Source organism: Trachemys scripta, chromosome 2 (assembly GCF_013100865.1).
Source record: "Trachemys scripta elegans isolate TJP31775 chromosome 2, CAS_Tse_1.0, whole genome shotgun sequence".
NCBI classification, from domain to species: domain Eukaryota; kingdom Metazoa; phylum Chordata; order Testudines; family Emydidae; genus Trachemys; species Trachemys scripta.
In genome coordinates this window covers 57,278,169-57,302,384 of record NC_048299.1, presented here as the reverse complement: position 1 = coordinate 57,302,384, position 24,216 = coordinate 57,278,169, and the positions used below count along the sequence as shown (strand labels likewise).

Genomic DNA, 24,216 nt, shown 5'->3' with positions numbered 1-24,216 from the left:
GCTGACCTTAGCTCTTCTGTTGTGGTGTAGACAAGGCATGGACTTGCACAGGAGTTAGTGAAGACAAACCGCGTGAGAGGCTGACAGAAGAAAAAGGTGTGTTCTTACAAAGAGATTACAGCAAGCCAACTCACTCCAGTGGGCTGTAAAGTCTTAGTGGAGAAAAGGCCCAGGTAAGTTTTTACCATGATGTAGCTAGTGAAGGTCAGCCCTATTCCACACACTAAGGTTGAGCTCAGCAAGCTAATACCTGCTGTGTCAGGTGTTCACACTTGTTAGGCCAGATCCTGCAAGCTGTCAAGAGCCCTCAATTAACTTGACTGGGAGTTGATGGTATGCAGCAGCTCACAGGAATAGGCCCTAAGAGGAGGAAGCTATTTCAAATTTACATCATTCTTAAAAAAAACAACCCACTAAGTATTGTTACTTTCTGTGCGTGCAAACTACCCCCGTCATTCCTGAATTCAACACTCTTATAAATGCTGGAGGTGAAGTGGAGTTTGGGGTGGAGACTGATGTAAGGTTTATAAGGAAATTGAGGAGAGCATTAATTTTGTAGAAATCCATACTGATGTTAGACATGCTACAAGACAGGATAAACCAATGATTAGACTTACAAAGGAAAGCTCATCTTGTACTGACCTTTTAGCCTACTGTACATTTTAGGAACATAACTTAATAGGAAACAAAAATATTTGCATCTCTCAGATCTGCACGCAGCTAAGAGCTACAGTAGGCTTGAGTGTGCATGACCACAAAGTTAAAGTTGCCCTGTGGTGCTTTGTACCCTTCCAAGTGTTGAGTTCTGTAGGTTGTCAGTTGTGGTGGAATATATATGACCAGGGTCTCTAAGACTTAAGGGAAAGAGAGGGTAGAACAAGCTTGTATGGATTAGGCTTAGTGTTTGAGTGTAGTCCAGGGAGTGGGGAGGTAACACCTGTTTGCGACAGCTGATGTAAACCAGAGTTTTGCCTGCGTAAAGAGAAGGTGTTAGACTGTAGGACTACGCTGTCCTACATTGCTCTGTTCCCAGATTGGGACTATTGTGATTAGTCTAGATCTGTACAACACAGAACTGGCCCAAAACAATTCCTAAAGCCAATCTTGATGTTTAAAAATTTACACCTTATTTCCTTTCTGAATTTCTCTAGCTTCAGCTTTCATTTATTGGATATGTTATAACTTTCTCTGCTAGACTGAAGAGTCCATTATTAAATATTTATACCCCATGTAGATATTTATAGACTGATCAAGTCACCCTTTAAGTCTCTTTATTAAATAGAGTGAGCCCCTTGAGGCAACACAGTCAGGCATGTTTTCTAATCTCTTAATCATTCTCATAGCTCTTCTTTGAACCCTCTCCAATTTATCAATATCTTTATTGAATTGTGGACACTATTCCAGTGCCAAATGCAAAGTTAAATAACCTCTCTACTCCTGTAACACCTAGTATGCGTGTTGGGACATCACTCACAGGTTAAAGTAATACTGCTGGAATGGCATGTACCATAACTCTGTATTTCCTGGGATTCAGAAGTTTGTGTTACATTGAGTGTAGCTGAAGTTAAGGTATGCCTTGTGCCCTTTCAAAAATGTTAACTGTTATCGTTATATGTTTTGGAATATTTAATAACATTTTGGATTAACTTCTCAACATCCTCGTGTGCCCTAGAATATACTGACTGCATGTTAGTCATTTCACTACCTCTGCATTATCTCCTTGTCTAGCACACCACAGTTCCCACTCCTGCCTATACACAGGATCCTCAGGGTAAAGGGTTTAGCATAAAGGAGAGGACAGAGCTGAATTCCTCACTGCACAACACAACTCTCTCCTTTCCACCGCATTCTTCCCTGCATTGTTGTAACACACCCTGCATTGATACACCTGCAGCTTCAAGCCCCTCTCACCCGTTAGCAGGGCTATAAGGAACGCATGTACCAGCTGCTATGTAGAGATGCAGAAATCCAGATCTGGGCTCTGGTGCATGAAGAAGGGGCTCTTCCACATCCCTCTGAGCCTTCCATGTTGCAGATAGATGTGAACTACTTCATTCATCTTGAAGTGCACTGAACATGCCTAGTCCCAGCTCCTCACCCCCATTTCTGCATTGTATGCCTGCTCTCAGTACTATGGGGGAAGAGCAGAAACCTTTGCTAAATGCTTTGATCCCACTTCCATCCTAGAAGCATCAGGGGCAGTGATCCTGGAACCCCTTCTCCACTGCAAGAAGCAGCCTAGGAAAGTATTCCCTAGCTCTGCACCAAAAAATCAGAATCTCAAAATGTTATGAACAGCTCATGTGTATCAGGAACCCCTTGACCTAATGACTTGCTGTCCTTTGATCATGCTCAGTTCCATTGTGCAGGAAACACGATTCCATTACCATAACTGCCTGATACAATCTTCTATCATTGTCTGTTAAACAAGGCTCATTCCTTGACAACTTTTCTAAAGTGAAAGGGTCTGAAAGTTGATTTTACAGCACTTAAAAATCGATTGAACTAGAAGTTTTGCTCTCAGTAAAAACTTCCAAAATGAGCCCCTGCAGAATGCTAGTACAACCAGCATGCACAGCCCATGTTCTCTGAAAGCTGTTAACGTAGGGTTCAAACATGGAGTGCACAGGTGAAGCTCAGGTTCAATGACCAAGGCATGACACGTTAAACCACGCAGTTACTGTGGTTAACGGCCTGAAAACCTCCTAATTTCAGAAGATCCCTGTTCTTGCTGCCCATGCCTATTTCATGCTTTTAGGCAGGTCAGTTTAGCTCATGCCAACCTGAAGGTTCAAACTTTACCCTGATAACTTTTTCAATATTGCTTCCCCAAAGGGAATTTACTGAGAGAAATTCCAGGTGGTTGAGATCATTTTGGGAAGGACAAGAGTGACTGATCTTTTTGCCCACACCTGAGGGCAAACCTGTGTTAGAAGTACCAGGTGATTTTGCAGAAATGACACCAAATTTGCCCCATTAATGCTACCCTGCACCCCCCTGAAGCACTGATTTCAAGACAATCCAAGTAAGAGCCTTGGAGTCTTTTAAACAGGAAGTGTTTCTTAACTATGTGGTGGAGCTGCTGCTCTGTTGTTATACAGTCAGGTTTAATGCTTTGTTAATGGTAGAGTAAGTTTATTAAGTAGAGACACTGGCCATGTCTGAATGTATGAATCCTGGTCTAAACAAACTAAGGACTAACTAAATCCATCATCAGTCCCAAACTAACCAGTGAACTTAGATCTAACTCCATGTGGCGAAAGTAATCCACTTTAGAGTAGCAGAGTGTATACATGAGCCATGCAGAAAAATTCAAACAAACATCAGTCATTATGAGGCGGATGATATCGAGCAATTTAAACAGATGTCTTACCTTCCATATAAAGACCACAAATATATGCACCTTCCCTAGGTGGGTGGCCATAATCTTCTCTGACCTTTTTGGTAACATCTACAGTCAGACACATCTTATCCAAAGGCCAGTTATTCTTGCGGGCCGTGCACTGCATAATAGCTTAAAAAAAGCCAACAGATTACTCTGAGCAGTTCACCATAGACAATAATTTTAATGCCACAACTGCTCCCCCAGCACCCTGCCCAGGCTTGTTAGAGCCTAAAGCTACACAATTGGGGCTCTCTGGAAGTTGTTTGCAAGAAATTAGTTGTATAAATTGCTTTTGAACTTTTAAGAAATGAAAAACAAACCAAACACCGCATCAAATCAGCTCTCTTGCAACACAGCAAATATATTTTCATCTGAGCACAAAAATAGGTGCCTGCTCTCTGATTCGTAATCCAAGCTAGGAATACTGCAGAAGCTACATATTCATTGCTTGTGTCACTCAGTGAGTTGGATGACTAAGGAGTAATATTGACTGGCTCTGATGAAAATCATGATACCTGACAGCAAACTGGATCAACAGGGGCTGAGAGAGAAAGGGGTGTGTGTTTGTATAAGCCTCAGAGCTATGCTCTAGGAATCTGTGGTCTAATGTGAATGGCTAGTTGAATGTTTTTATGGCTACTGAGAATTTGAATTAAAGCATATTTACAAGTCTCTCTTCATTGTGTAACCCCCATTAGTGCAGGGATTTCCAAACTACAGCCTGTGGATCACCAACTGTCCATTGACAGGGCTTGGGATTCTGCAGAATTAAACATTTTGAGACACCAGCAGTCAGGAACTTGAGACTGGTGGGGTGGCGAGTCCCTGAGAGGAATTTGGTTTTACAAACTAGTGGGTAGAATGAAAAGCTGCTGAAGCTTGACAATGGCTTCTAGAGATCTAGGTAGTTGCTTTAGATTCTGAAATCATGCATGTGGGTTGTAAAGCAAAGCATGGGGACTAAGGACTTGTCTACACTTACCGGGGGATCGACGTGTGGCGGTCGATTTAGCGGGTCTTGTGAAGACCCACTAAATTGACCACAGATTGCTCTCCCATTGACTCCAGTACTCCACCTGAACGAGAAGCACAAGGGGAGTCGACGGGAGAGCGTCTCCCATCGACATAGCAGAGTGTGAACCCCGCGATAAGTAGATCTAAGTACGTCGACTTCAGCTACGTTATTTATGTAGCTGAAGTTGCGTAGCTTAGATCGATCTTTCCCTGTAGTGTAGACAAGGCCTTAGGGAGCAGTTTAAAACTTTAATGCTGAAGATTTTTATCCTGTACTGTAGCAGTACATATACTGGGAAGAATGCCAGACTTTTTCTCACTTCCTTTACACTATTAAAATATTTTACAAGAACAGATGGAGTGAAACAGAGTGGTACATTAACACATTTAGGTTAAAGAATACTAAATGGAAAAGCTATGGTTACATTAGCAAACTAAGTCTAAGACATCTCTTTTCTTTAATCAAGCACAAAAATATAACTCAGGATCTCTTTCCTTTTCTCACCTCCAGACTTTAACATGATGATTTGGAGACTGAAGACTTATGACGGAGGGGAAAAAAAAACTATTTCCAGATGCCTGATTGTGCAAACTGTTACTCGTGCCATTAATGCCACTGAGTCATAGGGACTACTTGCATGAGTAAGAAGTATTCCATATAGGATTGGAGCACGTGGGTAGTAGCTCACATAGGTAGTAAAGGCCCTGGATGTACTAAACAAGGTCACCAACACATTTTCAAAGGGCAGTGTCAAGAATAACAAACATGATATCGTACACTTCTAGAACACATTCGATTGTTAAAAGTGAACATTTTAAACATCTTAATTTGTCTTAATTTATAAGTCTTTTCAACTTGAATATTGAAAATAAACCAGTCTGTTTCTAGTCAATTTCAGTCATCCATTCTCATGCAGTAGCATAATATAATATCATCAAACACTGCTAACACCTTAAAGGCATGTTTAGGTTAAAAATAAAACCTGTTTGTAAAAACTGTTTCAACCTACAATTTGGAGTTGCAACTATATGACTCTGTCCCTTCAAATGTTATTAGCCATTACTAACTCACCAGTCAAAAAAGACTGAGGGTTAAAGAATCCAGAAAGCCACACCACTGCAGGGAGCACAAGATCTTGTGTCCAGGTATCAAGTTCTCGACACCGCATGAGGAGGTCATTAATCCTGAAACAAGAAGCAGCAGCTATCTCAATGCTGACATAGTCATGTGGACAACAGTGACAGTTTCATAAGGATGAAATTCAATCAAATACAGAGATGCTGTGTACCAGCTGAGCTCTGCATTGTCTCTGTGGGAAGAAAGCATAGGGCTGAAGCAGTCAAAAGGTATGTGTAGATTAAGAGGCCAAGGTTAGGGTGGGATTAGCTCTTTTCTGAATCTAGACAAGCACAAAGACAGTAGTGCAAGGAGCCCAGCATGAAAAGGGCTGAGGGACTGAGGCTAGTGTGGATCTGCGATTAGGAACACCGTCCAATTAGTCTGTCGGGGCTGCAGTGACATTATTCCTTTTGAAAATGACAGGCCCTCTTGGTTGCACTGTATAATTCCAACTTTGTAGAAAGCATAGAAGGAAAAGTTTAGAAACAATTTAAAGATTAGTATTCCAGCAATATTCATTTTGTCTCTAGAGTGAAAATGAACTGAATTAAAACAACAGATTTTATATACATGAGAAAGAGCCATACTACCATTATCCATGGTAATTAAACAACACGAGTTATGTTATTTGGTAAAGTGCTGAAGCATACTTACCATTGTGCAAGGCCATAGGTAGATGGATAAGCCAGCTTGGTCCATGCATCTGGCACAATATCATAAAGCAATGCTGACTGCTGCGCTTCCATGTCAGGAGAAAATGTCAGCTCCCCCTGTGAAGAATAAGTATATTTGGCGTCAAAGAATTCTGAATAGTTCACTTCTAGAACACATTCGATTTACTATTCTTTTAGTAAAAGAAATTCTCTTTTCTTACCGTCAAACCAAGGTCCAGTTGTTTAAGTGATTTGTGTATTGCCTGAATGAGGAGGTTCATTCTCTCACACTCTTGGAAACAAACAAGGACATAGGGGTTCCGAACAGTGGCCTTCTGCATGATTTCTGTCATGTTAAACTCTTCAGGAAGTTTCTCCAGAATATCATCCAGGACATTCTTAACCTTATCACATCAATACAGACAGAGTGATCAGAAATTGCTGCATTAGGGATTCACACATGTTTAAACATACAAGACCAAGATTATTTGTATTACAGTGGTGCCTGATGGCCCCACACGTGCTATACACTGTGCAAGACAAACACCCCCTACCCCAAACAGCTGACAATCTAATACTGATTTTTCATTGTCCAGCCCTGGAATCGGACGAGCGCAGATCATTCCTTATTGACTAAATAAGGACTTGTAAACTAAAAGCACCTGACTCGCCAGTTCAACCTCCTGTATTTTGCAAGACTAGATCCTAAAGCCCCCATGCTGTGTGGTGAGATAGGAGCAAACCTGGAACAGCCACAGAGGGTCCAACCCTCTGGGAAAAAGATGATGTAGGGAGCAGTCTCATCTCTCTATGCATAACTGTTGCATTCCTCTCTGCAAAATCTCCATGGCCTATTGGCAACATGGGAGAGGGTGCGTGGCCACAGAAAAGCAGGGAAGTAAGGGACAGGACAGAAGGAGTTACAGTGGACAGGTGGCAATCAGTTGCTAAGACATATTCCCCAGTCCACCGGGGGAGTGGGGGGAGCACAGGGAGAGTGTGGAAGACGTGTAAAGGTGGCAGAGATCCTCATGGCTTGAGAGGTGTAGTCTCCTGGTACTCCAGCCCCAGGTCACCCCATAATCAGGGCTGGTTTAAGTCAGATAGGCCCAACCAGGCTTTTGAGTCAACTACATCAGAACCTCATGTTTCACTAAAATATATATGTATGTTTGTAGCCCTTAGAGTTGCAAAGACAAGCTTGAAAACATGACTGGAGTGTAACCAAAGTTGCAATATTTGCCTGTGGCTGTAGAGCCTGACACAATAGCCCCAGAAAATGAGGGTTGCCTCAGGCATCTCAAAGGGTGTTAACTCACTCTGCCTGCCTGCCTTGTCTTCTGCAAACATGACTATAGCAGGGGATGTGTGTCTGGCATGGGAAGGAAGAGTGCAGCAGGTGCACCCACCCCACTAGATGTCCCACACAGATGGGGTAAGTGCTGCCCCACATTGTTGCCACCCATGCCTTAGAGAGGACACTTGCTGTTCCCAAGGAGGGGGAGCCCCTGCTGCCAATTCTGGGGGAAAGAATTGCCCCATACTGCTGTTCCTGCCTCTCTGGAATGGGAGGGATGCTCCCCACCACTGAGACTCCCAACATGGGGCGGGGCCATAAGGAGCTGTGGAGGAGCCATGTTGTGGTGTGCCTATGGTACCAAATTGTCTTGATCCAGCTCTGGCCATAGTCTCATTGGTCCACTCTTAGAGACATGCAACAGATCTCTGGGTACAGCGATTTCTACCTACGTTTTCCCCTGCAGCTTTTTATGTGGGAGCAAAACACAGGAAGGAATTGCATAGGAAAGTACAAATACAAGATTACGTAGTTCTCACAAATGTCCCCTATAATTTGTATGTGACTAGGTAATGGTCATGACCTGAACAGACATGACACAAGCTGCCTTCACAGAACAGAGAGTCATATTTTAAGTTAATTATGAAAATAGTGTGCGCCAAACTCATTAAAACAATCACAGTCAAGTTGCTTTCATTAACAGTAGTTTGCTAGTTGTCAGGAATTCAGGAAGCTAAGCAGTAATGGGGAAAGGTTTTTTTATTGCCAAATAAATCCCCACTCCATCATTCTACTGTATCTTTATAGGGATCAACAGTGCCATCCAAATTTGGCTGAGTTAAACATCTGCTTTTTCCTTATGGAAATTAGATTTTGAGTATGGTAATAGTATGAATGCAGGCTGGATATCAAAGGAACATAAGTCCTCTATAGTCAAAATCAGGAAATGCCATTTCAACTTTAACAACTTAGTCATTTCAAAATGCATTGGGCTGAGCTTTAAGTACCAAGTTCCCCTCTGGGGAAGAAGATGGCAGATTTTCTTCTTTCTTGATGAAACTGGAACACTTATAAATGTGAGCACCCTACATCTATTAGCGGGGGAGAAGGAGGGAAAGAGAGCGTGTGCGCACATGCATGCACATTGGCATGTATGTGTACACACACACACACATACACATACACACGTTACAATCTGATCAGATATTTTGTCTTCTACATTTTAAACAAGCAAATGTAATACAAACCTGGTTTCACTTTTTCCCTCCCCAACTTCTAAACTAAATGCAATTTATAATAATAAAATGACACATTTGAAAGCTGGTTTTATAAGGGACCTTTTGAGATTTGAAATCGGGACTTCCCATACCAGTTCAGTCCTTGGCTTCACCGCTGAGCTTTCCAACAACAGATCCAATTGTGAGGTAGCCTTATGTGATATGGATAACAGTCCACAAGGATCTAGTGGCCAACAGCTCATTATGCATATTCTAGGCCAGGGTGGGCAAACTACGGCCTGCGGGCCGCATCTGGCCCATCAGACCTTTTAATGCAGCCCTCAAGCTCCCGCTGGGTAGCGGGGTCAGGGGCTTGACCCACTCTGCACGGCTCCCAGAAGCAGCAGCATGTCCCCTCTCTGCTCCTATGCATAGGGCCAGCCAGGGGGCTCCGCATGCTGCCCCTTCCCCAAGCACCAGCTCTTCAGCTCCCATTGGTCGGGAACCGTGGCCAATGGGAGCTGCAGGGGCAGTGCACAGAGCTGCCTGGCGTGCCTCCATGTAAGAGCTGGAGTGGGGACATGCCGCTGCTTCCAGGAGCTGCTTGAGGCAAGCGCCACCTGGAGCCTACACCCCTGACTTCCTCCCACGCCCCAACCCCCTGCCCCAGCCCAGAGCTCCCTTCTGCACCCTGAACTCATCCCTGGCCCCACCCCAGAGCCTGCACCTCTAGTCGGAGCCCTCGCCCTCTCCCACACTCCAACCCCCAATTTCATGAGCATTCATGGCCCGCCATACAATTTCCATTCCCAGAAGTGGCTCTCAGGCCAAAATGTTTCCCCACCCCTGCTCTAGGCCTCCAAATAGCCACTTGATGGTACTTTACTAGGAATCTCAGAACTCTGGTGTGACGGAGCAGGGAGCAGGGCAGATTTGACCTGGGAATGTTGCAGGGGGGTTGCAGTGGGGATGTGGGACTTCCCTTGAAGGAAGCTACCTGAGCTGTAACCTGAGCCAGGAACGGGGGTGGGGAGAATTAACACCTTCTGCCCGGGAGACTGAACAAAGGGGAGAAGCAGCGGGAGGAGTTGGGAGTTTAGTTTCGGTTGGGGCTGGGTGGTGCAACGCAGGGAACCCCAAGCTGGGGTCCAAGCTCCCTGAACCTCCCCGAGGGACCTAATTGAGGGGGTCTGGTCGTACCTACACGCTCTGCTTGAGACTGTGTTCCTGTCCTTAAATAAACCTTCTGCTTTACTGGCTGGCTGAGAGTCACAGTGAATCTTGGGAAGAGGGGTGCAGGGCCCTAACTCCCCCACAATCCGCAACAACTGGTGGCAGCGGCGGGATCTACTGCACCCCGTGGACGGCGCTTCCTGCAGTAAGTGACTGGGGAGCAGTAAAACGAAGGGGGATTGACGGGGACCAGGCGTGCTGAAGAGTGGGAGAGAGACGGTTATTACCCCTGGGAGTGTGTGACCAGCGAGAAGGACTTTTGCAGTAACAGGATCCCCCGGGGGGATCGCAGCGAGTGGTCCCAGGGGCGGAGGAGTCTGCAGCTCGACCCTGGCAGAGAGGTGGTGACCTCGAGAAGGGCTGGCACACTAGGGGTCCCCCTGGGAACTGTGGGGAGCTGTGAGCACACAGGCCGGTGAGTGGCCAGCAGGAAGATGTATGCCAAGCGGCTTAAGAGCGACCTGGTGGAGCTGTGCAAGCAGAGGCGGCTGCGCATTGGGAGGCTCACCAAAGAACAGCTCATTGCCCAGCTGGAGGCGGAAGATCGCGCGAATGAACTGATCCCTGTGTCTCAGGGAAGCAGCCTGGCAAATGCAGCGCAGGCACCAGTGTCTGTCCCAGCTGGGAGTGGTCAGCCGGCTGCTGAGGGCTTCCCGAGACCCCTCCTTCCTATGCCTAGGGGAAGGGTGGGGAGGAGCCCAGCAAATACCGAAGGCGCCGTGACCCCCCCGGCCAGCAGGGGGTCCCCCCGGCGAAGCTCGCCGGCCAGCAGAGGATCCTCCCGGCGACGTTCGGCATCCGGGGAGCGGAATTGGCTGGAATGGGAGAAAGAGCTAAAACTGAGAGAGCTGGAGGATCGTGAACAACAGAGACAGCATGAAGAGAGACAGCGTCAGCATGAACGGGAGGAGAAAGAGAGACAGCATCAGCGTGAACGGGAGGAGAAAGAGAGACAGCATCAGCGTGAAGAGAGACAGAGACAGCATGAACGGGAGGAGAATGAGAGACAGAGACAGCATGAAGAGAGACAGAGACAGGAGAATGAGAGACAGCGTCAGCATGACCTGGAACTGGCGAGATTGAAGGGCAGCGAACCCCCGGCTGCGGTGAGTGAGGGGGGACCCAGGACTGCACGGAGCTTTGATAAGTGCATCATGGCCCCATACAAGGAGGGGGAGGACATGGATGACTTCCTGGAGGCCTTTGAGACGGCCTGCGAGCTGCACCGGGTGGATCCCGCGGACAGACTCCGGGTCCTTACCCCCTTACTGGACCCCAAATCCGTGGCATTGTACCGCCAACTGGGAGAGGCAGAGAAAGGGGACTACGAACTATTCAAAAAGGCCCTGCTACGAGAGTTTGGGCTGACTCCTGAGATGTACCGGGAAAGGTTCCGGAGTCAAGATAAAACCCCTGAGATCTCATATCTGCAACTAGCCGTCCGCATGGAAAGATACGCCAGCAAGTGGGCTGGTGGGGCCCAGACGAAGGAGGACCTGATTAAACTGCTGGTACTGGAGCAACTGTATGAGCGGTGCCCATCCGACCTGAGGCTGTGGTTGGTGGACAGAAAGCCAGAGAACCCGCGACACGCCGGGCAGCTGGCTGATGAGTTTGTAAAGAGCCGGTCAGGGGGTGGCAGGGAGGAGCCCCAAAGGAACAGGCCCGCCGCGATGCAGAGAGAGAGTCACCCTGGGACCTCCCAAAGGGGGAATATGGGGAATCCCCTCCCACGGGGAAGGCCCAGCATCAGGGACAACCGACCGGCTCGAGGGGACCCACGGGACCTGAGCTGCTATTACTGCGGCCGAAGAGGCCACGTTCGGGCCCAGTGCCCCAAGCTCAAGGACAGACTGAGCAGACCGAACCCGCACCGGGTTAACTTGGTAGAGGCCCAGACGGACGAGGGGCAGGCTTCCCACGCAAGAGGGGCTGGCAGCTTATCAACTGCTCAAGAGAGAGAAGGGCCCCCGGCCAGCTTCTCTGGGGGGCCAGATGCTCCGGATTCAAAGTTCTCCGTTTACAGGGTTGGCGCGGGGCTGTCCCTGCGGAGCGAGTGCCTTGTTCCCCTGGAGGTGGATGGGAAGAAAGTTTATGGATACTGGGACACGGGCGCAGAGGTGACACTGGCCCGGCCCGAGGTGGTGGCCCCAGATCGGGTGGTGCCCAACACCTTCCTGACCCTGACCGGGGTGGGCGGGACCCCATTCAAGGTTCCCGTAGCGAGGGTACACCTGAAATGGGGGGCCAAGGAGGGCCCCAAGGACGTGGGAGTGCACCACCATTTGCCCACTGAGGTGTTGATGGGGGGGGACCTAGAGGACTGGCCAAGCAGCCCCCAGACCGCCTTAGTCGTGACCCGTAGCCAGAGCCGGCGAGGGGCACTACGCCCTGACCTTGGGAAGGATGTCCCACCGGAGGCACCGAACCCTTCCCGGGTGGGGAGGGAACACCCAAGGACAGGCCGCGGGGTGGCTGGGGCTTCCGACCCAGCCGACGAGAGGGAGCAGGTCCCCATCCCTTCCCCAGCCGCCGAGTTCCAGGCCGAGTTGCAGAAGGACCCCTCCCTGCGGAAGCTAAGGGGCCTGGCTGACCTCAGTGTGGTACAGACCATGAGGAGAGGATGCAAGGAGAGGTTCCTGTGGGAGAAGGGGTTCCTGTACCGAGAGTGGGCTCCCCCGGGGGAAGTGGAGTCGTGGGGGATCAGGAGGCAGCTGGTGGTTCCCCAGAAGTTTCGCCACAAGCTACTGTACCTGGCCCATGACATCCCTCTCGCAGGGCACCAGGGGATCCGGCGCACCAGGCAGAGGCTGCTACAGAACTTTTACTGGCCCGGGGTCTTCACCAACGTCCGGCAGTACTGCCGATCCTGTGACCCCTGCCAGAGGGTGGGGAAGGCCCGGGACAAGGGGAAGGCAGCATTGAGACCTTTGCCCATCATAGAGGAGCCTTTCCAGAAGGTGGCCATGGACATAGTGGGACCTCTCAGCAAGACGACCCGGTCTGGGAAGAAATACATCCTGGTGGTGGTCGATTTCGCCACCCGCTACCCCGAGGCAGTGCCCTTATCGTCCATTGAAGCAGACACTGTGGCGGATGCGCTGCTGACCATTTTCAGCCGAGTGGGGTTCCCCAAGGAAGTCTTGACGGACCAAGGGTCCAACTTCATGTCGGCCCTACTCCGGTGCTTGTGGGAGAGATGTGGGGTCCGGCACAACTGGGCCTCAGCATATCACCCCCAATCCAACGGGCTGGTGGAGAGGTTCAATGGGACGCTAAAAATGATGCTGAAAACATTTATGAATCAGCACCCGCAGGACTGGGACAAGTACTTACCTCACCTGCTGTTTGCGTACAGGGAGGTACCCCAGGAGTCTACCGGGTTTTCGCCTTTCGAACTGCTATATGGAAGGCGGGTAAGGGGGCCCCTGGACCTGATGAGAGACGAATGGGAGGGGAAGGCCACTCCTGACGGAGAGTCGGTGGTGGAGTATGTCCTGACCTTCCGGGAACGACTTGCCGAGCTCATGGGCCTGGCCAGGGAGAATCTGGCCAGAGCCCAGAGGAAGCAGAAGGTCTGGTATGACCGCACAGCACGGGCCCGCGCCTTCGCCACTGGGGATCAGGTGATGGTCCTCATCCCCGTGAGGAAAAACAAACTCCAGGCCGCCTGGGAAGGGCCCTTCAAGGTTGTCAAGCAACTAAACGAGGTAAACTATGTGGTGGAGCTGTCGAACCGGGCACACCACCACCGGGTATACCATGTGAATATGATGAAGCCATATTATGACAGGGGGAATATGGTGTTGGCCGTGTGTGGACAGTGGGAGGGCCAGGGAGATGACCCTTTAGTAGATCTATTCCCTGGGACAAGAGTTGGCTTCCCCCTGGAAGCAATTCCCCTCTCTGATCGGCTAACCCCTGCCCAGCGAGCTGAGATCGGAGGGGTGCTGCATCTGTACCAGCAGCTGTTTTCCAACCAGCCTGGACGCACTAATCTGACTGTCCACCGGGTGCAGACAGGATTGCACCCGCCTATAAAATGCTCCCCCTTCCGAGCCACAGGGAAAACTGCTCAGGACCTGGAAAGAGAGGTCAATGACATGCTGGCTTTGGGGGTGATCCAGCCGTCTTCCAGCCCTTGGGCCTCGCCGGTGGTGCTGGTCCCCAAAAAGGACGGGTCGATCCGGTTCTGTGTGGACTATCGGAAGCTCAATGCCATCACTGTAGCCGATGCCTACCCCATGCCCAGGCCGGACGAGCTCCTAGACAAGCTGGGAGGTGCTCGGTACCTTACCACCATGGATCTTACAAAGGGCTATTGGCAAGTGCCGCTGGATGCAGATGCCAGGCTGAAATCGGCCTTTGTCACCCCTCTGGGGCTCTATGAGTTCCTGACCCTGCCCTTCGGCCTCAAGGGAGCGCCGGCCACCTTCCAGCGCCTGGTGGATCAGCTACTGAGGGGGATGGAGAGTTTTGCCGTGGCGTATATCGATGACATCTGTGTCTTTAGCCAGACCTGGGAGGACCACATATCCCAGGTTAGACAAGTGCTGGACCGACTCCAGAAGGCTGGGCTGACCGTAAAACCGGAGAAGTGCAAGGTGGGGATGGCTGAGGTATCCTACCTAGGCCACCGGGTGGGAAGCGGCTGCCTAAAGCCGGAACCAGCCAAAGTGGAGGTGATCAGAGACTGGCCCGCTCCTCAAACCAAAAAGCAGGTCCAAGCCTTTATTGGGATGGCAGGGTACTATCGGAGGTTCGTGCCCCACTTTAGCGCCATAGCCGCCCCCATCACTGAGCTGTGCAAGAAGGGGAAGCCAGACAAAGTGGTCTGGACCGAGGAGTGCCAGGAGGCTCTCCGGGCGCTGAAGGAGGCTCTGGTCAGTGACCCAGTTCTGGCAAACCCAGACTTTGACAAGCCCTTTATGGTGTTCACCGACGCCTCAGACACAGGACTGGGGGCGGTGTTAATGCAGGAGGATGAAAAGGGGGAGAGACACCCCATCGTGTACCTGAGCAAGAAGTTGCTACCCCGGGAGCAGAACTACGCGGCCATCGAGAAGGAATGCCTGGCCATGGTGTGGGCCCTCAAGAAACTAGAGCCATATCTCTTTGGGCGACACTTCACCGTGCACACCGACCACTCTCCCCTGACCTGGCTGCACCAGATGAAAGGAGCCAACGCCAAGCTCCTGAGATGGAGCCTGCTCCTGCAGGATTATGACATGGACGTGGTCCATGTGAAGGGACGTGACAACCTGATAGCGGACGCGTTGTCCCGGAGAGGGAGCCCTGAACTTCCCCAGGTCACTGGTCAGAGTGACCCCGCTCAGTTCAGTCTCGAAGGGGGGAGAGATGTGACGGAGCAGGGAGCAGGGCAGATTTGACCTGGGAATGTTGCAGGGGGGTTGCAGTGGGGATGTGGGACTTCCCTTGAAGGAAGCTACCTGAGCTGTAACCTGAGCCAGGAACGGGGGTGGGGAGAATTAACACCTTCTGCCCGGGAGACTGAACAAAGGGGAGGAGCAGCGGGAGGAGTTGGGAGTTTAGTTTCGGTTGGGGCTGGGTGGTGCAACGCAGGGAACCCCAAGTTGGGGTCCAAGCTCCCTGAACCTCCCCGAGGGACCTAATTGAGGGGGTCTGGTCGTACCTACACGCTCTGCTTGAGACTGTGTTCCTGTCCTTAAATAAACCTTCTGCTTTACTGGCTGGCTGAGAGTCACAGTGAATCTCGGGAAGAGGGGTGCAGGGCCCTAACTCCCCCACAATCCGCAACATCTGGGCATCTTGAAAAATTGCATAGGTGCTGTTCTGCCCAGCAGTGAAGTGAAACCAGCATGATCTTGAAACCAGCATGATCAGTCTTCATCTGTTGTATTGTGAAACCCCGATTCTTAATGTCAAGGAGTTAAGATACTGGGGTGCACCTCTGTCATTACTTGTTTATGTGTCTTACCAATCTCACCCCTTTCTGCATGTACTCTGTTACTACTCCATGCTGCTTTGCAGCCATGCCTAAAACTAGTCATTTTATTTCTAGTGGAAGCAATTTTGGCTATATGAATATATCTGGGTTATTCCTGACACTAAATAGAACTGCATAATATATCAGCACATAGAGCACCACCAAGAGCTTTCTCTATTTAGGTGCTTATATGGCCCCCATTATTGCAGTATCTGATTGCCAGTTAAGGATTTATGGGTTTATCCCCTCAGCACGCCTATCCCATTATTAAATATATGTTGTACATATGGGGAACTGAGGCCCAGAAAGTTTGAGGGGCAGAGTCTCTCCCCACATCTGCTCTATTTGCACCACTTAGGTGGCCCAAAGAGAGCAGAAGCTTCCTGCAAGTCCCCTGCTAGGGATACTCCTTATGAGGGAGAGTCGCCAGCAAGCTTAGACCTAGGTGTTCTGGCTCCTAGACCTTCTTGCTGCATCTCCACGGAGCTGTGGGCAAGGGGGATTGGCTGAAGCATACTGTGCTCTCGCTATCCCCAGCTGGCATAGAAACCCTAGGGGACTACTGCCATGGCAGAAAAATCAGGGGTCCATAAGTGCCTTCCTGACAGTCCCCCACTTGGCCGCACTCAGTGGAAGCTGGACACAGCAGAAAATCTTCCCCTAAATGATTTGCTCAGAATCACATGGGAACTCTGTTTCAGAGCTGGGAATTGAAGCCTGATCTTAACCACATCAGTACCAGGCACTTAAAGTAAAAATTGAAGTAGCTGTCAAGGTAAAATGTTACCTGCTTCCTAACTGACAATTTATAGAAAATGGCAGGGAAGGGGAAGAAAACCAGAATCAGACAAACCTTAGCATTATGTTTTTCTAAGTCAGTGTTTCTTTGCTCTTAAAAAAAAATGAAGATAGATTTATTCACTGGCACCCCAGCTTTCATTCAAAGGTATAATGGCATCAGTGGTTTCCATTAAAAATTAAACATTTCTCTTATTTTATTTATGGGCCCAAATTCATCCCTGATGCAACCCTGAGTTACACCAAGTTTAAATTTGACCTGTTGTTGTTATTTATAATAGCTGAGCTTATCTTGGTAAACTGGGTAAATCTCCCATTATCAGAAGTTAACTCTCTCAGTGAAATAATGTGATATGATAAATGCTCCGTTTTTAGTGGTATCCCCTGGCACTATGAGAAGCATTCCTATGGGAAACATGATTAAGAAAAACCACCACCTTACCTTTTCCTCTGGAGACTGTCCTGATTCCTCTCCTACAAGTAAATTCCTGGGCTGCATTTCCAAGAGAGTTCTGAAAAGATTCTTTGATGTCACTGTCAAGAATTCGATCTCAGCATTGGGATGGAGTCCATATAACACTGGGCTTTCAGCTGGAAGCATTTCATCTATGTACTTATGGTATCCAGCATAATCCAAATGTGGGGGTGCTAGGAAACCTGGTGCCAATGCAAGTTCTCCTTCAAGCTTCAAAAAGAGAACGAATAACGTTACTGTCAGTTCTTAAAAAAAAAAAAAAATTTCCATTGTGCCAGGAATTAAGTTCACTGGAAGCCCGTTAGAAGTGCCAACTACCTTCTGCCACAATGAAATATGGTTATTAAGTATTCTTATTACAATTATGAAATGACGACACACATTTCTAAAGTTCCCATCACCATAGTATTGAGGTGCCTGTACTATCCCTCACTTTCAGACGTGTGGTGTTAGGGCCATTTTATATACCCACCTGCAGCCCCATTACTGTAACATCAGAGCAAATATGAATGAATTTATCCCCTCAACACTGCCCTGAGTGATAAGGAATTATTACTATCCAATTCTATAGGTGAGAAAATGGTGGCATAATGAGCTGGAGTATCTTGCTCAGAATCACTCAGGATATCTGTGGCAGAGGCAGGAATAGAACCTAGATCTCCTGAGTCCCAGTCAAGTGCCTTAACCACAAGATTGTATTGTTTATTACCATCATCATCAAATATTTATATTGTGATACCATCTACAACCTAGCCAAGTCAGGGTGCAGTACAGACATCTAGCAAATGTATGCCCCTGCCTGAAAGACAAGACATTACAAGGTGCATGAGAAAAAAAGCACACCAGAGTGGGTGGTGGTAGAGACAGGGTAACATAATAACTGGATATGAGCCATATTTAGCCAGACAGGAGCAGCAATCCCAACTCATCACCTGCTTAGTCACCATCAGGTGTCAGGTTTCTGTGTGCATTACAGCCTCCGCCCTCTTCGTTCCACCTAGCTCCTAACATCCAAGAGGTGAAATGCAGAGGAAGGCCATGTTTACTCTCCATTCCACCTCTCAGCTGGTAAGTGTCCTGCAAAGAGAGAGGAGTTTTGTATTGCACACTGAAAGTGGCAAGGTTTGGCCTCAACTGGATAGTCAATGTAATAAGTTTCACAGCTGAGAAAGCCTTGTTCCTTATTGCTGGATTGAACCTGGATTCCACCAGCTGCAGTGTCTCTATAGAACACAGTTGCCATGGCAAGCTGCAGAGAGAGAGAGTCTGTCTCTGAGGTAGGCAGGCCCTTACCCCTTTAGGACTTTAAAAATAAGAATCAGGGTCATAAAAAGATCTAGAATTGAATATGCGGCCAGTGTGCAGCTCAGTGCACTGGTGTGATGTGCTGTCCATGGTCTGGCCTACCAAGCAGCGATGACATAGGGAAAATAAAAGCAGTAATACACACATACAATTGCATTAGCTCTTTGCTTTCCTGCACTCTCATTTCTGAGCTGCAAGGACTTCAAAGAGTCCTTTGAATTCAGTGTTACAGGCCAGAATGGTTCCACTCCAGTCTGGAGTGTCATCTTTGTTGAAAGATTTTTTCTGGTTACAAGAGCCTTTTTTCAAGACAGCCACTTATTTTGATGTGGGGTCTATTCCATATAGCCACACTAAACTTCAAAGGCATTCTGGTATTTTGCGAAGTCAAGAACAAGCCACAGACAATCAGAAGTTATTCTGGTCTTACAGCCAGCCATTTACTGTGGAACCTGCACTACAGATAAGGTTGCCAGGCACCTGGTTTTCAACCGGAATGCCTTGTCGAAAAGGGATCTTGGCGGCTCCGGTCAGCACAGCTGACTGGGCCATTAAAAGTCTGGTCAGCAGCACAGCGGGGCTAAGACAGGCTCCCTGCCTGCCCTGGCCCCACGTGGCTCCCAGAAGCGGACAGAATTTCCCTCTGGCTCAAGGTGTGGCAGGTTTGTATAATTTTTGGTGGTGCCCAGAACGGGTTCAAGTCCTGCCCCCTCCCAACACCTGCCTAAGGCTCTGGGAGGGAGTTTGGGTGCAGGAGGGGTGCGGGCTCTGGGCTGGGGCAGGCTCTGAGAGGGAGTTTGGGTGCAGGAGTGGGGGTTGGGCTCTGGGAGGGAGTTTGGGTGCGGGATGATTGAGGGGTTGGGCTCTGGGCTGGGGCAGAGGATTGGGGTGCAGCAGAGGGTGAGGCTCTTACCTCAGGCGGCTCCCAAAAGTGACCGGCACAGCCCTCTGGCAGCGGCTCCTAGGCGGGGGGGCTGGGAGGTCTCCGCACACCACTGCTCACAGGCACTGCCCCCCAGCTCCCATTGGCTGCAGTCAGAGCCGTAACTAGGGATTTTTGCGCCCGAGGCAAGGGACAGGGGCAGCATGTCCGGCTCTTCGGTGGCAGGTTCCTCTCGGAGGGAAGGACCTGTCGCCGAATTGCCGCTGTTCTTCGGCGGCAGGTCCTTCCCTCCGAGAGGGACTGAGGGACCCGCCGCCGAATTTCCACTGAAGAGCCGGACATGCCGCCCCTCTCCCTTGCCAACGACCGGCAGCAATTCGGCGGCAAGTCCTTCCCTCCAAGAGGGACTGAGGGACCCGCCGCTGAATTGCTGCCGGAGGAGAGACTTTCTGCGCTCCTCATCTTCCACACCCGAGGCAAGTGCCTCACTCACCTCACCCTCGTTACGTCACTGGCTACAGTTTCCGGCCAATGGAAGCTGTGGAGTCAGCCCTCAGGGTGGGGGCAGTGCATAGTAACTAACACACACACACACACACACACACGGGGCTGAAGGAACATGCCGGGCACTTCCGGGAGTGGTGCGGAGCAAGGATGGGCAGGAAGCTGCCTTAGCCCCACTGCACTGCCAGTGGTGGTGACAGCAGCCGGGAGTCCCCAGGCCCTTTAAAATCACCTGGGGGAGGCTGGCAGGGCCGGGAAAAACTCCCAGGGAGGCATGCAGGGGCGGCAGGCGAGGCTGGGAGAGAGACTAGGCCCTGAACATTGATGGAGCTGGGCCCCCAGGCCCTGAATATTCCTGAAGCATGGGCACCATGGGCCCATATAACTCGCCACCCCTAGTTCCCCTCCTAGGTGGAGGCACGGTTGTGCGGGGGCTCTGCGTTCTGCCCCCACGGTGCCTCCGGGAACTGCAGCCAATGGGAGCTGTGGGGGCAGCATCTGTGGATGAAGGCAGTGTGCAGTGTCGCCTGGCCGTTCCTCTGCCTAGGAGCTGGAGGGAAATGCTGGCTACTTCAGGGAGCCGCCTGAAGTAAGCGCCTCCCAGAGCCCACACATCTCCCACACTCCAACTTCCTGCCCCAGCCCTGAGCCCCCTCCCACACCCAAACTCCCTCCTACAGTCTGCACCCCCTCCCACACCCCAACTCCAGCTGTGAGCCCCCTTCCGCACCCGAACTCCATTCCAGAGCCAGCACCCCCACCCTCACTCCAAACCCCTAAGCCCCACCTCAGAGCCTTCACCCCCAGCCCAGAGTCCATACTGCCTCTTACACCCTATCCCCCTCCCTCAGCCTGAAGCCCCCCCCCCACACTCTGAAGCCCTCATTTCTGGCCCCACCTCAGAGCCTGCACCCCCAGCCAGAGCCCTCACCCCCTCCTGCACCCCAACCCCTGGCCCAGCCTGGTGAAAATGATGGAGTGTGCGAGGGGGGGGGGAGTGCACACAACGGAGGGAGGGGGGGATAGAGTGTGCGGGGGCGGGGCCTCTGAGAAGGGGTGGGGCAGAGCCTCGGGAAGGGACAGGGCAGGGGCAGTGAAAGGGTATGCGGTTTTCTGCAATCAGAAAGTTGGCAACCCTAACTACAGACCTCACCTACAATGATCATCTCAAGATAACACTTTAAAATAGCCCTAAGGTTTCCAGTAAAATTCTATTTTACCTTCAGTTAAAGGCCACTTCTCTTAGTTAGTCTATATTGTCTAGTCTCTTTGCCCTGGTCTACACTGGGTAGGGGGGTATCAACCTAAGATACGCAACTTCAGCTACACCGCGGTGAGGACGTGGCGAGCCGACTGCTGCCGCTCCCCCATCGACTCCGCTTCCGCCTCTTGCGAGCTGCAGTTCCGGAGTCGACAGGGAGCCCCCTTTGGTGGGCACTTAAAATAGGTCTAACTGTATTTTTTCCGGGTTTATACACACAATAGGACACTGCAAGCTATGGTTTATAGTGGGAACCCATTGCTTCTTTGTCTTTGGCCACATGCCAACCTCCACATACAAAACATAAGGCAAAATCTCAGTACAACACTCACTCCATCCTGCCTTATTGATTAAATTTGCAGCTAATGAATTCACCAGGAGTGCCAATAAGTAAAGACAAGTCACTTTTCCAGCTAAACATAAAAAGACAACCACACTGATTAAATGTATTTGTTGCCATATCCGTTTGTGTTTACTTGGCTGCCAGTCAATAAAGGAGTTCTTGTTTCCTCTGGTAATTTAGGGGAGTAACATTGTCCTATTACAGCAAAAGCTTGAAAATGTATCATCTCATTATTTAAAACATCAGTGGATCTGTACTCAGGGTTGGGTACCTAAACTTTCCAAAGGGCATACAAATACCAGTGATTCTCCTCAGGTTTCACCACCTACATTTATTTTACAATTATTTGAATGAAAGTTCAGGCTTGTGAAGGTTAATGGACTGCCTAGGCTGGAAACAGTAATTCTTTACTTATCCATAGGCTAGACACAGAGCAAGAACAGCGGAATGAGCTTCCCACACTAACCCCATGACCTCAGCTGTCATTTGGAGAAATCAGCCTCTGTAGAGGTCAGAAGTACAGTAGTGTTTATCCTTCCATCTCCATGGTAACTAACTCCAGCGTCTTCTTCTGAATAGTGACTTCCAATTGTATTAAACGGAGTGTGGCTTTTTGACATATGAAAACCTGCTCATTAGGGATTGAGGAGACACAAGCGTACTCATTTCACTTAGAACCTTCAAGGCAGACTTCAACTGCAGTGCCAAGGGTGAAAAGTGCATTTCCCCTAAGTTATCCAAGCTCCAGAAATGATCTGCTCAAGGTTTACATGTTAATTCTCCTCTGCCCCCCACCCATAAGCTGTTTGGACAAGGCAAAATAATAAAATTGTAAAGGCCATTTTAAAAATCTGTTCACTACTCTTTTCAGAATAGTCATTTCTCCACTCTTTGACTAGTCAATAAACTTAAGAGAAGCAGCCAGAGAAATTTAGAGTAAAGTAATACTAACACAGTCACTGGGATTTCTAGAAAGAAAATTAGGTAAATCCAGGATTTTTCATGCTTTATGTTCTCTCACAACACTGAAACAACCAACTCTGCTTATGATGCAGAAGCTGTGGTTTTAGAAACATTTTTGGAAATTTTGCACGTTGGACGGATGGACAATGCTGTCCAACTCCAGATTTCTAAGATACATTGTGTTACATACATCTGTTAGTGGTGGTGGTGTTGGCGTGGAGTGGTTTGCTATAGCTGCAGCTAAGAGTCAGAAATTCAGTAGGAGTGGCAGAAAGGGAGAAGAGGTCTATTATTGCTTCTCATATTCTGAAAACACTGGAAAAGGAGGGAAAACCATTCTGCTCTGATGCTTTTCATGAGCAAGAAAAGAAAATATAAGACAAGTACGTGTAGGTTCTTGGGTGTCTGGTATGTGTGTCACTCTGTGGTGCTATCACTGAAATATCTTTCAATTGTGCAGCTTTTCTACCCCACCAAGAGTTTTCAAAACATGAGTGCATCAAAGAGGGGTTAATTTTTAATAGGCAAACCCGTTACCTAAATACACTGTTCAGAATGCAGTTCAGTTGGCCACTCTATACACTATATAGTATTGTTACAAAACACTTAATACATGTTGCTAAACTACAGGTATTCGCAAAAGCACTTAAGTAAGAAATATACCAAGTCACAAAAGCCTTGCAGACAATTTTTTGTGTGTGAAGTACTGCACTCATTACAAATTGGATCATTTATTCTAAGACAGATATACAAGATTTTTGCATGGATGGGGTGGGGCTGAGTGTCACCTCAAAATGCTTCAGCTCTTAGCAAATCAGATCATTGAAGAAATATTCATCATGATGTTTAATATATTAAAACTAAATATAAAATATTTTATTTCTTGTAATATTTAAAAATTAGAGCTCTTTATGTATATATAAAAAATTACCATAGCCGGGCTCATGAATTCCTCTAAATACATATGACACAGCTTGCGGTCCCAGTCATCAGTGATGTGTCCACCATACATAATCTCACCAAAGAGATAACGCAAATCTTCCCACGGAACCTACCGAAGATAATGGAATGCATAATTAAACAAACAACAACTCAGCTTTCCAAAGGACAAACCAAAGTCACACAGAATAATAATGCATGAAAAATGCTTCATCAGAACAAAAGAAAATCAAACACTTTCCCGAGACGTTGCACGCATTAGATGCTCTCACTATTTTGTATTTAGAAAATAAACATACTGCAATGTGGTTTTTTTTTTAAATTCCAGTTACAGGTGTATATATAAATAGCTGATTAAAAAATATCAAGGTTACAGTTAAAAATCACCAATTGTGCAAACCAATATCAATTGAGTCATAAGTCATGATTTTTATCCTAGCCCTTATAAAAATCTTTTAAGGAGCAAAGTACCTTTTCAAAACACTGCATGAGGTAAGAGAACATAACTAATTGACGAATATATGTATTTCCCTATCCAGACCTTTGAAAACATAGTCCTTATGAGCAACTGGAAGGAAACCTACTAACTACTATGTCTGTTTTAAGGGGGAAAACAAAAACTTATATCTGATTGTAGTTTTTTATATCTCTTCTCTAGAAAATGCTGAGGAAGTGAAAGTCTATATTGTTTGATTTTGGGATGCATTCAAGAATTTCAGTAAAAATTGAATTAATATTTATGCCATCACTACCAAATCGCTTGAGGGTTATGTTAATTGCAGTTATGGTCAGAGTGCCATACCTCCAGTTTCTGATTAATGATAGTAGCATATTTTACTCAAGAAACCACTGTCTCTT

The 24,216-nt window shown here is 48.4% G+C and overlaps 1 protein-coding gene across 1 annotated transcript in view; it reads right to left on the bottom strand.

Annotated features, from left to right (window-relative positions):
- Nucleotides 1–24,216, bottom strand: part of DNAH11 (dynein axonemal heavy chain 11) — a 294,982-nt gene that overhangs the window by 1,787 nt on the left and 268,979 nt on the right. Inside the window, exons 75-80 of the mRNA XM_034759480.1 lie at nucleotides 23,351–23,470; nucleotides 17,128–17,370; nucleotides 6,394–6,576; nucleotides 6,174–6,289; nucleotides 5,472–5,584; nucleotides 3,374–3,514 (exon numbers count right to left, since the gene is read on the bottom strand). Coding sequence (XP_034615371.1) covers nucleotides 3,374–3,514; nucleotides 5,472–5,584; nucleotides 6,174–6,289; nucleotides 6,394–6,576; nucleotides 17,128–17,370; nucleotides 23,351–23,470 — 916 coding nt within the window. The remainder of the gene's footprint in view (nucleotides 1–3,373; nucleotides 3,515–5,471; nucleotides 5,585–6,173; nucleotides 6,290–6,393; nucleotides 6,577–17,127; nucleotides 17,371–23,350; nucleotides 23,471–24,216) is intronic.